Below are 13,592 nucleotides of genomic sequence, written 5' to 3' on the forward strand. Positions count from 1 at the left end.
ATGCCACCAACAATAAATATCACAATCTCAATTATAAGCTCACATTTGTTTGATAAAACTGAGGAAGACAATTTTCTTAAAATGAGAGAGAGAGAAAAAAAAGACTGTTAAAAAAAATCTAAATAATCCTGATGGGATTTATTAAATGGCATTTCTATCTCTTAGGAAAACAGACTTGCAGGAATACAAACACTGGGAAAATGGGACACTCTCACAAGCTCAAAAAATTCACTCGCAAAAAAAGAAAAAATATAAGACTGATTAGAGACATCTCTCAATAAAATTTATGAATGCATTCAAAGTGCCAAATGGCTGTGGAGACAGATTGCAGTCTGAACACATCAGTGAATAAGTGAAACTCTCTGCACTTTGTACATGTTTGAGATATACATAGTCATTTCTAAGGAGGTGCCTGCTCCTCTGGTATAAGATCAGAATATGGCAGCTGCTATTATGGCTTGTTTTATTTTTTTTATTTTTTATTTTTTTGCTTTCAAAACTTGTGTTAAATGTCTCGGCTGGTAGCTTTGGACACTTTATCCGCAAGTGCTGAATGAGAGCATGAAGGTGGGGCATGCAGCACTGTGTGCTTTATGACCCTGGAGGAGCGTGCACCAAGTGTTGAGGAGGAGAAGCCGACCCAGAAGCCTGCTCTACCAGACTTCTGGGACTTCAAACAGGGAGGTTGTAGAATCTGACGCTGGAACCAAAGATGGAGACAGTCTCAAGTTAGAAAAAAAAAAATTCCAATGAAAAATCAACCTTTTTAATTCCCACAATTTCAGTGTCAAATTTTACAGCCAAATAAAGTAATAAAAATCCTATACAACTTAAAAGAAATTTGACTTTGTAATTTAACACCTTGATATTGGGCCTCTGTTTCTTTAAAAAGTGCTCTTTCTGAATCTCTGCCTTCAAGAAGTCAACATGGCTCCTCCATTAACCCTTTAACAATGTTTTTACCAGCACTGCACTGAGATGTAACTCCCATGAAGAGCTCAGCAGATGTGCAGTTCCACCAGCTGTTTGCCAATTGCTGCTGGCTAGTCTGAAGGAGCTGAGTGAATGAGTCAATGGGCTGCTCTGTGAGGCAGAACCTCCGCAACTGAAGCTCTTAGGAGGAGCTCCGTCCTCGTAGGCGGAGCTCCTCCTAGATCCACCCAGGTGTTTAGCACAGCTGAATGGTTGCCACAAAATACCAAGTGATTTCTCAGACATGCATGAGAGAATCAAAGCCACACTCCAGGCAAGTTTTTGATGAGGGAATAACATGGTGTAAGGCTAAAAAACAAAGTTGACTTGAATTAATACTGCCTCTTTAAAAATCTGTTTTGATTGTTAACTTAATTTCACAAAATTCCAAGACATCAATATCAGCGTTTTATTTTGCATCTAAACCAAAGTCAATTCAAGAACCTTAGAAGTAAAAGATGCTTTCCGGACTGGAACCCTGGGGTAGAATGATGTTTTCCTGGGGAGTTGCACGCTGAACAGAGGCGTATTTCAGTTCAGTCTCATCTTATTCAATATTCTGAATATTCAAGCTTCTCTTTTCTTTAACTTTTAGATAAGAGCTTCATTTTATTTGTTTTTGCAAAGCAGCAAGTGGTATTTTAAATATAATTTATACATTATCCCAAAATGATGTTTATATTTTAATTTGTAGCATGCTATAAATGTTTTATTGGAAGAAAAAATATTTACAGCAAGTGAAAAATGAGCCTATACAGGTCCTTCTCAAAAAAATTAGCATATTGTGATAAAGTTATTTTCCATAATGTAATGATAAAAATTAAACTCATTTTAGATTCATTGCACACCAACTGAAATATTTCAGGTCTTTTATTGTTTTAATACTGATGATTTTGGCATACAGCTCATAAAAATCCTAAATCTCCATCTCAAAAAATTTGCATATTTCATCCAACCAATAAAAGAAAAGTGTTTTAATACCAAAAAAGTCAACCTTCAAATAATTATGTTCAGTTATGCACTCAATACTTGGTCAGGAATCCTTTTGCAGCCTTCAATGCAGCATGGAGGCAATCAACCTGTGGCTCTGCTGAGGTGTTATGGAGCCCAGGATGCTTCGATGGCCTTAAACTCATCCAGAGTTTTGGGTCTTGTGTCTCTCAACTTTCTCTTCACAATATCCCACAGATTCTCTATGGGGTTCAGGTCAGGAGAGTTGGCAGGCCAATTGAGCACAATAATACCATGGTGAGTAATACCAGTGGTTTTGGCACTGTGAGCAGGTAGCAGGTTGTGTGTAGCCCATTTCCTGCACACACCTGTGCACGGTGGCGCTGGATGTTTCTACTCCAGACTCAGTCCACTTCTTCCGCAGGTCCCCCAAGGTCTGGAATTGGTCCTTCTCCACCATCTTCCTCAGGGTCTGGTCACCTCTTCTCGTTGTGCAGCGTTTTCTGTCACACTTTTYCCTTCCCACTGAGGTGCCTTGATACAGCACTCTGGGAACAGCCTATTCGTTCAGAAATTTCTTTCTGTGTCTTATCCTCTTGCTTGAGGGTGTCAATGGTGGCCTTCTGGACAGCAGTCAGGTCAGCAGTCTTACCCATGTGAGTAACTGGGAGTTTTTAAAAGCCTCAGGAATCTTTTGCAGGTGTTTAGAGTTATTTTGTTGATTCAGATGATGAGGTTAACTGCTCGTTCAGAGAACCTTTTCATTACAAGGTAATTTTTTTGAGATAGGATTTTTGGGTTTTCATGAGCTGTATGCCAAAATCATCAGTATTAAAACAATAAAAGACCTGAAATATTTCAGTTGGTGTGCAATGAATCTAAAATATATGACAGTTTAATTTTCATCATTACAATATGGAAAATAATGAACTTTATCATAATATGCACATTTTTTGAGAAGGACCTGTAGATTCTTTTAAAAGAAAGGCTAATTGCTTCCGGTCTTTGATGAATCGACCCAACAACCAGTCTGCATAGAGGAAAGCCCTGGTCATCAAATTCCATACCCCTTACATTTCAAGTCAGAACATCTACCATGAACAAAACCACTAACACCGCCTCTTCAGGTAACCACAGCAGTGAATAACTTACCGTCAGATTTCTTCTTCTTGCTTTTTTGACCTTTCCTTCCTGGAACTTTTGGGGTTTGGTGCCAGGTAGCCGTCCCATCAGCATAGCTGCCCGAGTCGGCACCTTCTGGACTTTTAGCATCTGGGATTGGACTTGATTCGGCCGAATACGAAGAATTTCTGCAGGAGATAACGAAACATAAAGCAACAGCAGAGAGAACCTGGACAGCACAGAGAAGTCGTCCCTCCACCTACGTCATCTTCAGCCAGCCTTCTGACGTCTTGCTCTCCACGGCTTCAACGCTCGCCTGCCCGCCAACGTCTGGAGAGAGAGACGGGTCAGACGAGCTTAGATCAGGAATCAATACACTGCACTTGTTACTGGTGAAAAACCCGGCATTAAGTGAGCTAAGAAAACCTTTAAGGAAAGGAGAGCCAGGCTTGATTTACTACATTTCCCTAGTCGGAACACTGAAAAACCCACAAAATCTCACCAAGTATTATTGTCTAGTGTCTTGTGCAAATATCTTAGTACACTTGAATTAAAACAAAACTAATTTACAAGTAAGTGCTAATTCCACTGGCAGATTTCACCTAAAACACATTTTTCCATATTATAAAGTGAAATAATCTGCCAGTGAAACAAGCATTTTTATCAATATTAAGGAATTACTGACTTAAAATTATCTCATATTTTTGTTGGAAAGTTACTTGTAAATTAGTTTAGTCTTATTCTAAGTGTACAAAAGTATTTGTACAAGGAATTAGACAAAAATACTTGGTGAGATTTTGTTTTAGCAGCAGAAAACTTTTTTTATCCTTAATCCAAAAAAAACATTCGACATGCTCTGACGAGATTAGCCTATTTGTTTTTTAGGGCCAATACTAAAATGTATTTTAGTTAGCCAATTACATAGATTTCACATATAAAAAAAAAAAAATCTAATATTTGCGATACATTTTTTTTTTTTTTAAATCACACAAAGGTTCCAGCTGGAACCTTTATGCTCTTCTGGTACGCCCATAAATCTGACGTACAAGTGACATCCGTTAACAAAAAACAATCAGGTTGGACACTGAAAAAAAGACTTTTGTGTTCAAGTTGTGTTAAAGGACATAGCCTATTAGCAAAGCTATTCAACCCTAAAATAGCATCTCAATGCTAAACATTTTGCAGTTAGCACAAGACGTGCCCAATGCTAATGTCAGCATTAAGTCCACATTTCCAAGGAAGAACTTTTTTCAAAGTAGCTACATAACTTGGTAGAATAGCATCTATATGATGGTTGAATAACAGATCATTCAACCATCCGGCCCCTCTAAGCACAGCCCCATCTGTCCTGCCCATATAAATACATGCATATTCTCTCACACACCATCATATTTGATCTTTTTGCTGCCAGTGCTGTCTGGGAATGAGTAATGGTTCCAGCCATCCCCACAAACGCCATCGTCGCCTCCCTGCTCCCCCTGAGTGGGACTGATGCTGCGTTTCCTCCTGGAACAAAATCAGACAACCGCAAACTAAAAACATGTATGCACCACAAGCTACAACCCAGGAAGGAGAAAAAAACAAACAAAAAAACACTGAATGATGTGTGTGGAGAAAGCCACTTGCGGCCCCACCTGGAGAACCCAAACCCAGCAGACGTAGTGGAGGAGGGGTAGTGGGGCTTCACCCAGCTGTCATCCCCCCAGGTTTTAGCTGGCTGGCCGAGCTTCTCCTTCTCCTGCTGCTTTCCCTGGATGTAGTCTGCGTACGTCTGGATCTTGTAGCTCTCTGCGTAGCGGCTGGTGTTCATAGCTGGTGGAACAGAGCTCCTGTTAATGCCCAACGGCGGTCCATCTCTCCGGCATGGCTGCGCGAGACTTACCGATCTGCACCTGGTCCGTCTGACTTAGAGAGACGAAGGCTGAGGTGTCGTCTATCCACGACACCTGGATGTTACCTGGGTGTGTACGACAAACAAAAAAAGGTGGATCAGCAGAGTAGTATTGGATTAAAAGCAGAATACATACATTTTCTGATACCTTACCAAAGGCACTGAAGAGCTGGTAGAGGTCACTCGTCTTCCACTCCTTGGGGAAGGTCACGTACAGGACATGGTCTCTCTTCGGCTGCACTGTTGAGGGAAAATAAAAGAGTTAAGGATTTGACAACGGTTCATTTAGAAAATCTACTTTTTAAAATACATTACATTGTTAAAACAGCTTTCAGACTGACACCAATGCTATTTAAAGGCCAAAATCTAAAAAACCTAAAGTTGAGGGGTTGGGATTGCAAGAAAAAAACTGCATTTTTTTCCCCCAGTGATTAGAAATCAACTCCACTCTAGTTTTTCCCCTCCTACACCCACCTCCTCAAAAACATCCTACCAAATACTTACAGCTGAATCCACAATAGAAAAAGAATAAAGAAATTAGAGAAAGTTGTGTTTCGGTAGTTTACTTACAATCTGGTCCGGTGATGTTGAGGTAGGGTATGTCGATAATCCGCATCAGAAAGAGCCTAAGTAAGCAAAAAAAAACAAATTTTAAAGTTGTAAAACAAGAAAACGTGATCTTGAGCATTTAATAAAAAAGCAAACAAAAGCGCTTACTTGTTGAAGAAAGGTTCAACTAGTTTCGATCGTGGGGAGATGTAAGATATTGGCGGCATCAGGAAAGAACCTGCAAAAGAAAGTAGAGAAAATTTAAATGTGTGTTTAAAATGCAAATAGTTCAGAGTTTACAGACTATCAATATGTTTGTCAAAATTTGACAATAAATTGTTCCTGAAATTATTGCGATAAAATGATAATATTGTTGTTTCCAGACATTTTCAAGTAATGTAAAGGTATTGCCATAATAAAGCAAATTTACCATCTCAAAGGCTAATAAACTTTCATTTTTTGCATAACACTTCACACTGGAACTAGAATACATTTTAAATATCTATAATAAAACCAACCAAAAGCAATAAATAAAATGGAAATAAAACCCACATGCAACCAAAAGTAGAACTGAGATTGGTTGTTTTACCCAGGTGGTTGGCCATGGAGATGAAACACAGGCCGGTGATGTAAGCGTCGTATCCGGCCTCGTGGAGCTGCTCCTGGGCCGTGTCGTAGCTGGGGAACCCCTCGGCGGTTTCTATTGACGACAAAGGAGGAAAAACATCCAGCGGTTGACTTTTGGGGTCATTACCAGGCATTTCAGACACTTGCCAGGCAATTTGTGGTTGCCTGGTAAGACTCACCAACTTGCGGTGGCTTGAACGGAGTTTCTTTCACTTGTTTTTCAAGCTCTGCCAGAGACGTGTTGTTGATCAGCTCCTGTTGGACAGATGAAAGATCTTTGCTCAGAAAAAAGATTCATCACAGTTAATAGAATCAGAATAGTGAGGTGAGGTTGGATTTTACCTTAAATGGCTGAGTGGAGGCCATCAGCTTTGTGTCTAGTAGTCTACAAGTGGATAAAAAGCAAATCGATAAATCATCCAAAACATACAAAGAAAAACAAAAAACACTAGGGCTGGATGATATGGCTGAAAAAATGTACCACGAAATAAGTGTTTCATATTGGTTGATATTTAATCATCAATTAGTTTTTTGTTTTAAATAGAAGTGGACAATAACCGTTGGCACCATAAATTATGATATCATGAAAAATAGCACCATAACATGTTTGGTGGGGTTTATGTTGTTTAAATAAAATCAAGCCCTCAAGTTCAAGTTACATTAGTATAATTGGAGAAAACTTTATGATTTTTTTTATTTTTATTTGCTCATGTCAGAAAACTAAAACATAAATAAATAAAAAGTTATTGTGCATGTCTAGTTTTAAAAAGCTGACATGCTGCCAAGCCGGAGGCATTTTACTCAGCTGTCTCTCCAAACCGTTTTTTACTTTTATCCAGTTAACTGAAACTGCTGCTGCACAACAGGTTGTTGTTGGGTAACCACAAGTTACTGAAGTTGCTGCCAGGTAACGAAAGAGTGAGTGAGTTAGTTGATGCGTTGCACAGTTCGCCGTGAAAGGTTTGGGTTGCCTGCATCTCCCAGAATGCCGTGCAGTTCTGGATTGGAGTTCAGTGAATCTATCGATACTGATCACGTTTCTATTGTGATATTTATCGTTACTGATTTATCATCCAGCCCTAGCAAAAACTAAGTAGTTTAAGACAGAAACTATGTTTTCCTAAGAGAAACATTACCTTGGGAAAACACACATTGCAACTTCTTTAAAATCTTGAAGGTCCTTAAGAAAAGAGTAGGGACATAATCAGACAGGTTAGAAGTTTAAACAATTCATTCAACACAAAAGGAATGGCAGAAGGATCGTTTTATTACCTCTGGCAGCGGACAGTAGAACTGGTGGATGGTGTGCATCACATCCAGAAGCATGTTGTGGCCAACCACCAGTTTACCCTGTGAGTCAGAACCCCAAACCATAACATTAACCCAAACATTATGGAAAAATTCTGCATTCTTCCTTTTAAAACTAAGGGTAGGCGATATGGACTTAAAGCTTTATCACAATGTTTTGTACTACTATTGTGATGACAAAAGTAACGATAACCATTTATTCTACTTTTAGGTAACTTTACATGTGGCTGTGACAATATGACAAGTTATAATACACTTCTTTACAACACCAATCACATAAAACATGATTTCTGTCACTAAACTGCACACACCAACTGCATTTAGTCCTATTTTCACACTTATTGACGTTTACTGATACTAAAACAGTGAAGAAAATAGGAAAACCAACAACATTGCAGACAGTTTTGGGAGAGCAGGGGTTCGAAACTTTTAACTGAAATTTGTCATAGCAATGATAAATAAAATTTCTTATATAGATAAGAAATTTAAGACAATTAATTATGAACAATATGATAAACTTAAAACTGCCATTAAGCATCAGGTTTGTATGTGATGAAGTGAAATGAGTGACTCACAGATTTAGAAATGGCGTGGATGACCCTGGAGAAGCCTACAGCATTATTGAGCTCCTCCTAGTGGGGAAAGAGGAGAAATGCAGGACAGAGACGGGTGATAAAAGCACCTTGTTCCTCATAGCATTTATATTAATGCATCAAGGTTTCCACACCAATACAGAAAACCAAGCATCTCATGTTAGGGGTGGGCGATATGGATAACGTAAAGTTTCATCACAATATATTGTGATATATTTCATTGCTTGTTTTTTAAGCTACTGTATAGCTGTGACTGCATCAGAGCCCCACAAACACAAATACTGCTATAGAGAAATGTTCTTATATCATCGTTTTATCATATTTTCACATTTATTAATGCCCTCATTGAACAGTAGAAAAAAACAAAACATTAAAACTACTACGGAAAAAATAGACTTTTTTTAAACACCATTTGGAATTTATTGCGACAATATTTATTCTTATATTTGCACTTTACACTCGGACACTTCAAAATGTTGCACTGCTAAATTTATCTTCCCATGCTGCTACATTATTCATACTTCATCCATTTTGTACATTCCTATTAATATACATTTCATTTTTCTACTTCTTGTTTTTATATATTTGTAAATATTTTTCCTATTTATAACAATTTGATCTTGTAGCTAGTTTTTATAATTTATACTTTATATTTGGATGTAACTGGGGCCGTGACTCTCAATTTCGTTCCGCCTCATGTAACACGTGATGTGAATGACAATAAAGTCTCTTGAATCTTATAAGAAATAATGATGTATAATAAACGATACAATAAACATAATAATAAACTCACCTGCTCCTTCTCCAGTTTCTGTTGCTCCCTCCTCTTCTTCTCCTCCTCGTCAACTTTACTGATCTGAATGAAGCGCTCCTTCTGCAGACATGACCAGTTGAGTCAGCAACTTACATCCACAAGGTATGAAAATGGAAGAAGAAATAAATCCGACGTATGCGTACCTTTTCTGTCTCCAATGTTTCTACATGAAGACCTTTGGGAAACCTGTGATGTCAAGACATGACAGATGTCAATTTTAAATGACGAATCAATAAAGAAATGTTAAAGCATGTTCAGTAGCGCTCACTTCCAGCTCAGTGTCTGGTATATCAGCTTTCTTTGGAATCTGAGGAGGAAAATATATACATTAAGATGATAAAAAAAATAAATGCAAAAAAAAAGGATAGGAATGGCTTTTAGAGAAAAGAGGAAACATTACCCTGTACATGGGTCCAAGTTCAGAGTTTTCCCGTTTCCGTTGAAAAGCCTCTCAACTTTCTCTCTGAATTAAAAATGCACAGAAAGACAATTCGGAGAGACTTTAGATAACATCTTCCCACAGGGTTCAAAAGGTCAAAGAAGGATCCCCAACTTATACTGCGTTCTGCGAGTTATTGTCAAAAGTAGGGCTGGATGACGGCTGGAAAAACGTAGCACCACATAAGCACTGATTAGTTTTTAGTTTTAAATATCAAAGACTGCCAAACTGGTGGCGTGACTTTTCATGTTTCATCCAGTTTTCACCCATCCATCAACAAGGCGATCTCCAGAGCAGCTCCACTTACACCACTTTGTTGATGAAGTCTTTCTGTTCGTCGGGTACGTGTGCAGGGACTTTGGAGGATGACGGGGAAATAAAGGAAGGCGTCCCGAGACCGTTGGCGTGCTGGTTTCTCCGTTCCTCCGTCTGCTCTCTCAGCTGAGCTTCCTCGTCTTGATTTAGGTACGGGATTCCTGAGAACGCAGAGAAAACCCGTTTAATACCGCACAGGAAACTTCTGATTTAGGGCTGCCATAACCATTGGCAGCCAAACTCTCCTGAAAGTTGATTCTGTGGCATCAAGGTTCCCTCTGTATTGAGGGAACTTGTTGGATAATCGTTTGCTGTAATCCAAACAAGAGGAGGAAAGAATGCCATGCAGACGCTTTAGTCAAATTATGTTTTGTGCTCAGAGTCAGAGCAGCATTTAAAAAGAAATTGTCGTGTCTTTAAACCGTGAGACGACTCGCATGCACAGGAGAAATGGAAAACTCCACGCACCAAAGCCAAAGGACACAAGGTCAGAGTTCAAAACCCAATTTTTGCTGCAAGTCAACCATGCCAAGAACTCCACCACTGTACAACACCCATTTTAATCAATAATCTACCACAAATGGTCTTGATTCAAACAAAAAGGTGTTATATACTGTATCAAAGACAACAATAAAGTGAGTATTTAAATTTTTTTTTTTGACTTCAGTGAAAAACTTTACAGGCTTCTTAAAATATAAAAACAACTAAGAAGTTAGCATCAGAGTGACATGTTTAGAATAGACGTCTACTTTGTACTGAATTGAGACTTTCATTCATCACCTATCTCAAACATTTTAAATATATAAATATATGAAGATTCTTTAAAAAGACTAAACAGCAGTACCTTAATTTTGGAAAAACCTTTGAACTTTTCTGATTAGCAAGCTGTTGGGTTTTTCCTAAGTTTTAAAAGGTCAAACATCTATAGTAAATAGAAAATATATTTTTGTTCATTAAAAAACAAAAGTGCAGTTTTTACCATGACCAAACACCTTGTTGAAGTCAAATCCCTGGCTCGCCAGGAAGTCAATGCTGGAACTCTGGAATGGCAAAAGAAAGCACCAAATATGAATTTAAAAACAAAAAAAACCATCAGTGACGAGCAGAAAAGCCATTTACATCAGACGTCGAAGCTACGAGAGCCCCAACAACATAAAAGCTGCGCTTACTTGACAGATGAACTTTATGTCTGGAGATGTCCGACTGAATGGTTTCGGGAAAACATAAAAGTTAAAAGGCTTCGTAATGTACCTGTGGAAAGAGCGGAATAATAATAAAAAAGTTTATATAGAATAAGGAGGTGTGTGGGCATGGCTACACAAAGAATTGACAGCCTCATAAAAACGACAGCAAACGGTAGATAAAAACACCAAAAAGTCACAATTTCGTACTTTTGCAGACTCAAATATCCATGGATATCAGTCCCTCCATAACTTTATAAGACATTAAATATCCTACCAATGGACAGATGGGTCAGTAAATAGATATAAAGGTTTATGAATGGATGTGCAGAGTGGCAGCAATTAGATAGATGGATAAACTTTCATATAGACTTTTTTTTCTGCTGCACTATGCTTGATACAAACACATTTCATATATTATACTCGTATGCTGAAACAAAAGGAGAACACTGCATTTGTTTAGCAGACTACCAACATAATCTGTCCCATATGTTGTCTGTGTGATCTTTTAAGTGTGTATTTATGCAGAAGAGGAAACTCACTTTGACTTAGCAGAGTCGTATCTGAATGTACACAAGCCAAACTGGAACATGAGAAAGTCCATGGAATGCTGGTGGGTAAAAACAAAACGTTGCATAAAATTGGTATTAATAATTTAAAAATAAAACCTCAATGTCAACCAGACGTGTTTACAGCACAGTTCTCCTCGGAAACAGGGTTTTTAATAACCTTTTTCAGCTTCGTGTATCTCTCTTCAGGTGTATCCAGCCCGTTGGTCAATGCACTGACATTAGGACCGTCGCTTATACCTGAAAGAAAAACCGTAATTTCACACATATCGTGGTGGCTTCTTGTAATTACGTTTTAGCCAGAAAATGCGGAGACAGTAACCTGAAAATTCTCCATCGATGGCAAGAAAGTCAGCCTCCTCTATGGCGCTGTACACTGTGCTTAAACAGTCTTTAAAATCTAGGGAAACATAAAGTGGGTTAACGTTTAAAAGGCAGAGGTCTGGGGAAGTTAGCAGGCAGCTGAGCACATTTAGGCAGTGATGCTATCTAGCATGCTAGCTACAAGCTGAAACACATATACTGCGATTTCGGTTTTTATCTATAGCATACACATATTTTGCTAAGTAGTAGAGTATGTTATGTGCTATGGGTTTCATGGCAAGCAACAACGGGATAGAACTAAAACCAAGGGCGGGCTGTCTGCTTACTTTGTCGTGTAACCTCCATCCCTGCAGAACGACGGAACCGGGGCTGACGGCTAACCTCAGCTAGGCTTTGTCAAGTGGCTTTTAACTGTTCGACAAACACTTCCGGTTTGTCACCACGTTCCTCACAGCATGGGACGCGGAGCCTCGTGGGGCTCTTTGATATGGAGATAATTTTAGTTGAAAAATAAAATAAAACAAAAAAGCTGAATAATACTTTTTTTCATATTGTCGGTCAAAAGTTGCATTATATAAGGGACCACAGATTATTCGGAAATAAATTAAACTTTTCTTCTACTCTTAAATTTACATTTATAAATGACCAGGGCCAGTCAAAATCTTTTTCAGGCCCTAAGCAGATTTTCATTTGGGCCCCCCCAATTCCAACATGTCACGCCAGATGTAATCAGCATACATCATACCAGTATAACACTGGCAGTGTTATTATGGCTGTTGATTTTAACCTGAGGAGTAGCGATCTAAAAACAAAAAAATTAAATTCAGAGTGGTATTTAAATATGCCATATTATTTTACTTATTTGAAAGTAACACCAGTGAATAAACACAAAGTTTACAGTAAGCAAGTTAATAAGTTTGATATTTTACATTTCCCCAAACAGTGGCAGCACCCAACATCAGGATGAGATTAACCTAGTAACAACTCTAAAAATAATTTAGAAATAGTTTTTCCATGTGCAATAGCATTAGTTTGTATTATTCAAGTCATTTTATATATCTGTATACATATATAAAATTTTTGCAAGCTTGGTGCTCTTGCAGCCTTAGAAGCTGCTTAACTTGCATATGCCCTGGGCCGGCTCTGACAATGAGCACTGACTTTACTTGACTTTGTAATATACAAATCTAAGATAATTTATTAGATATTTTCATATCTCTAGAAGGTTTTCTTTTCATTGTTAATGTCAATGTCAATTTATTTATAAAGCACTAGTTATACAGCAAAAGTACTGCACAACATTTTTGAAATACTTTGCGATCTTCCTGTATGCTATATATTAGCATACATTGACATCATATATTTCATGCAGTTTCTTTGAAATGGTCAAATGATTCAGTAAAATTAGACTAATATCAGAGATTTTGGATAAAAAATTTAAAAAGGTAAACTTTATATCAATGTTAAAAGACTATAAAGAATGAATTTGTAAATGTTACAATATCAGACAACATTGGACAAAAAAACATTCAATAATAAAACAACTGATGGCATGTTATACTTTTACTAATAATCTAAAGTTTAGAGAAGAAAAACAATGCACGGATCCTTTTGTTTATAAAACCACTGCCTTGTCATTGGCAAATTTCAGCTACACAATATATGCGATTGCCAATAAGATAATACTACAGTGATGATGGCAACAGTGTTGTGGTTTGGCTGCAAATATTTTCAGCAGTAAAAAAAAAAAAATTAAAAGTTTCCACATGGGTAAGAATTGCAATAATTACCAGTTCTGACACACTTACAGAATTTCAGTTTCACCTCATTTTCTTTTTTCCAAATTTTTCTTAACTCTTAATTTCTTAAATACTAATTTTATAAGGTTTTACGGACCAAATGACAAGAAAGTAACATACTTTCCCACCATTATGAAA

General features: G+C 37.8%; 1 protein-coding gene across 1 annotated transcript; it reads right to left on the minus strand.

The window, feature by feature from the left end:
* Positions 1-268: 268 nt before the first annotated feature.
* parn (poly(A)-specific ribonuclease (deadenylation nuclease)) lies at positions 269-12,084 on the minus strand. Its single transcript, XM_008437942.2, has 26 exons — positions 11,982-12,084; positions 11,654-11,731; positions 11,492-11,571; positions 11,305-11,372; positions 10,751-10,832; positions 10,561-10,621; positions 9,574-9,742; positions 9,228-9,290; positions 9,096-9,134; positions 8,971-9,013; positions 8,807-8,887; positions 7,996-8,052; positions 7,385-7,462; positions 7,249-7,292; positions 6,455-6,497; positions 6,292-6,367; positions 6,075-6,185; positions 5,654-5,723; positions 5,507-5,562; positions 5,090-5,176; positions 4,928-5,002; positions 4,680-4,857; positions 4,430-4,551; positions 3,309-3,375; positions 3,076-3,233; positions 269-700 (listed from the first exon to the last, which is right to left on the minus strand). The coding sequence occupies exons 1-26, from the start codon at positions 11,998-12,000 to the stop codon at positions 654-656; spliced, it is 2,052 nt and encodes a 683-aa protein (XP_008436164.1). The 5' UTR covers positions 12,001-12,084; the 3' UTR covers positions 269-653.
* Positions 12,085-13,592: the final 1,508 nt, after the last annotated feature.

Source organism: Poecilia reticulata, linkage group LG1 (assembly GCF_000633615.1).
Source record: "Poecilia reticulata strain Guanapo linkage group LG1, Guppy_female_1.0+MT, whole genome shotgun sequence".
Taxonomy (NCBI): domain Eukaryota; kingdom Metazoa; phylum Chordata; class Actinopteri; order Cyprinodontiformes; family Poeciliidae; genus Poecilia; species Poecilia reticulata.

Bases quoted from the DNA above. Each gene is read 5' to 3' on its own strand.
- parn (XM_008437942.2), bottom strand. The intron at 8,888-8,970 runs GTACGCATACGT...TCATGTCTGCAG, and splicing joins AAACATTGGAGACAGAAAAG to AAGGAGCGCTTCATTCAGAT. The intron at 5,177-5,506 runs GTAAGTAAACTA...TTCCCTCAACAG, and splicing joins CAACATCACCGGACCAGATT to TGCAGCCGAAGAGAGACCAT.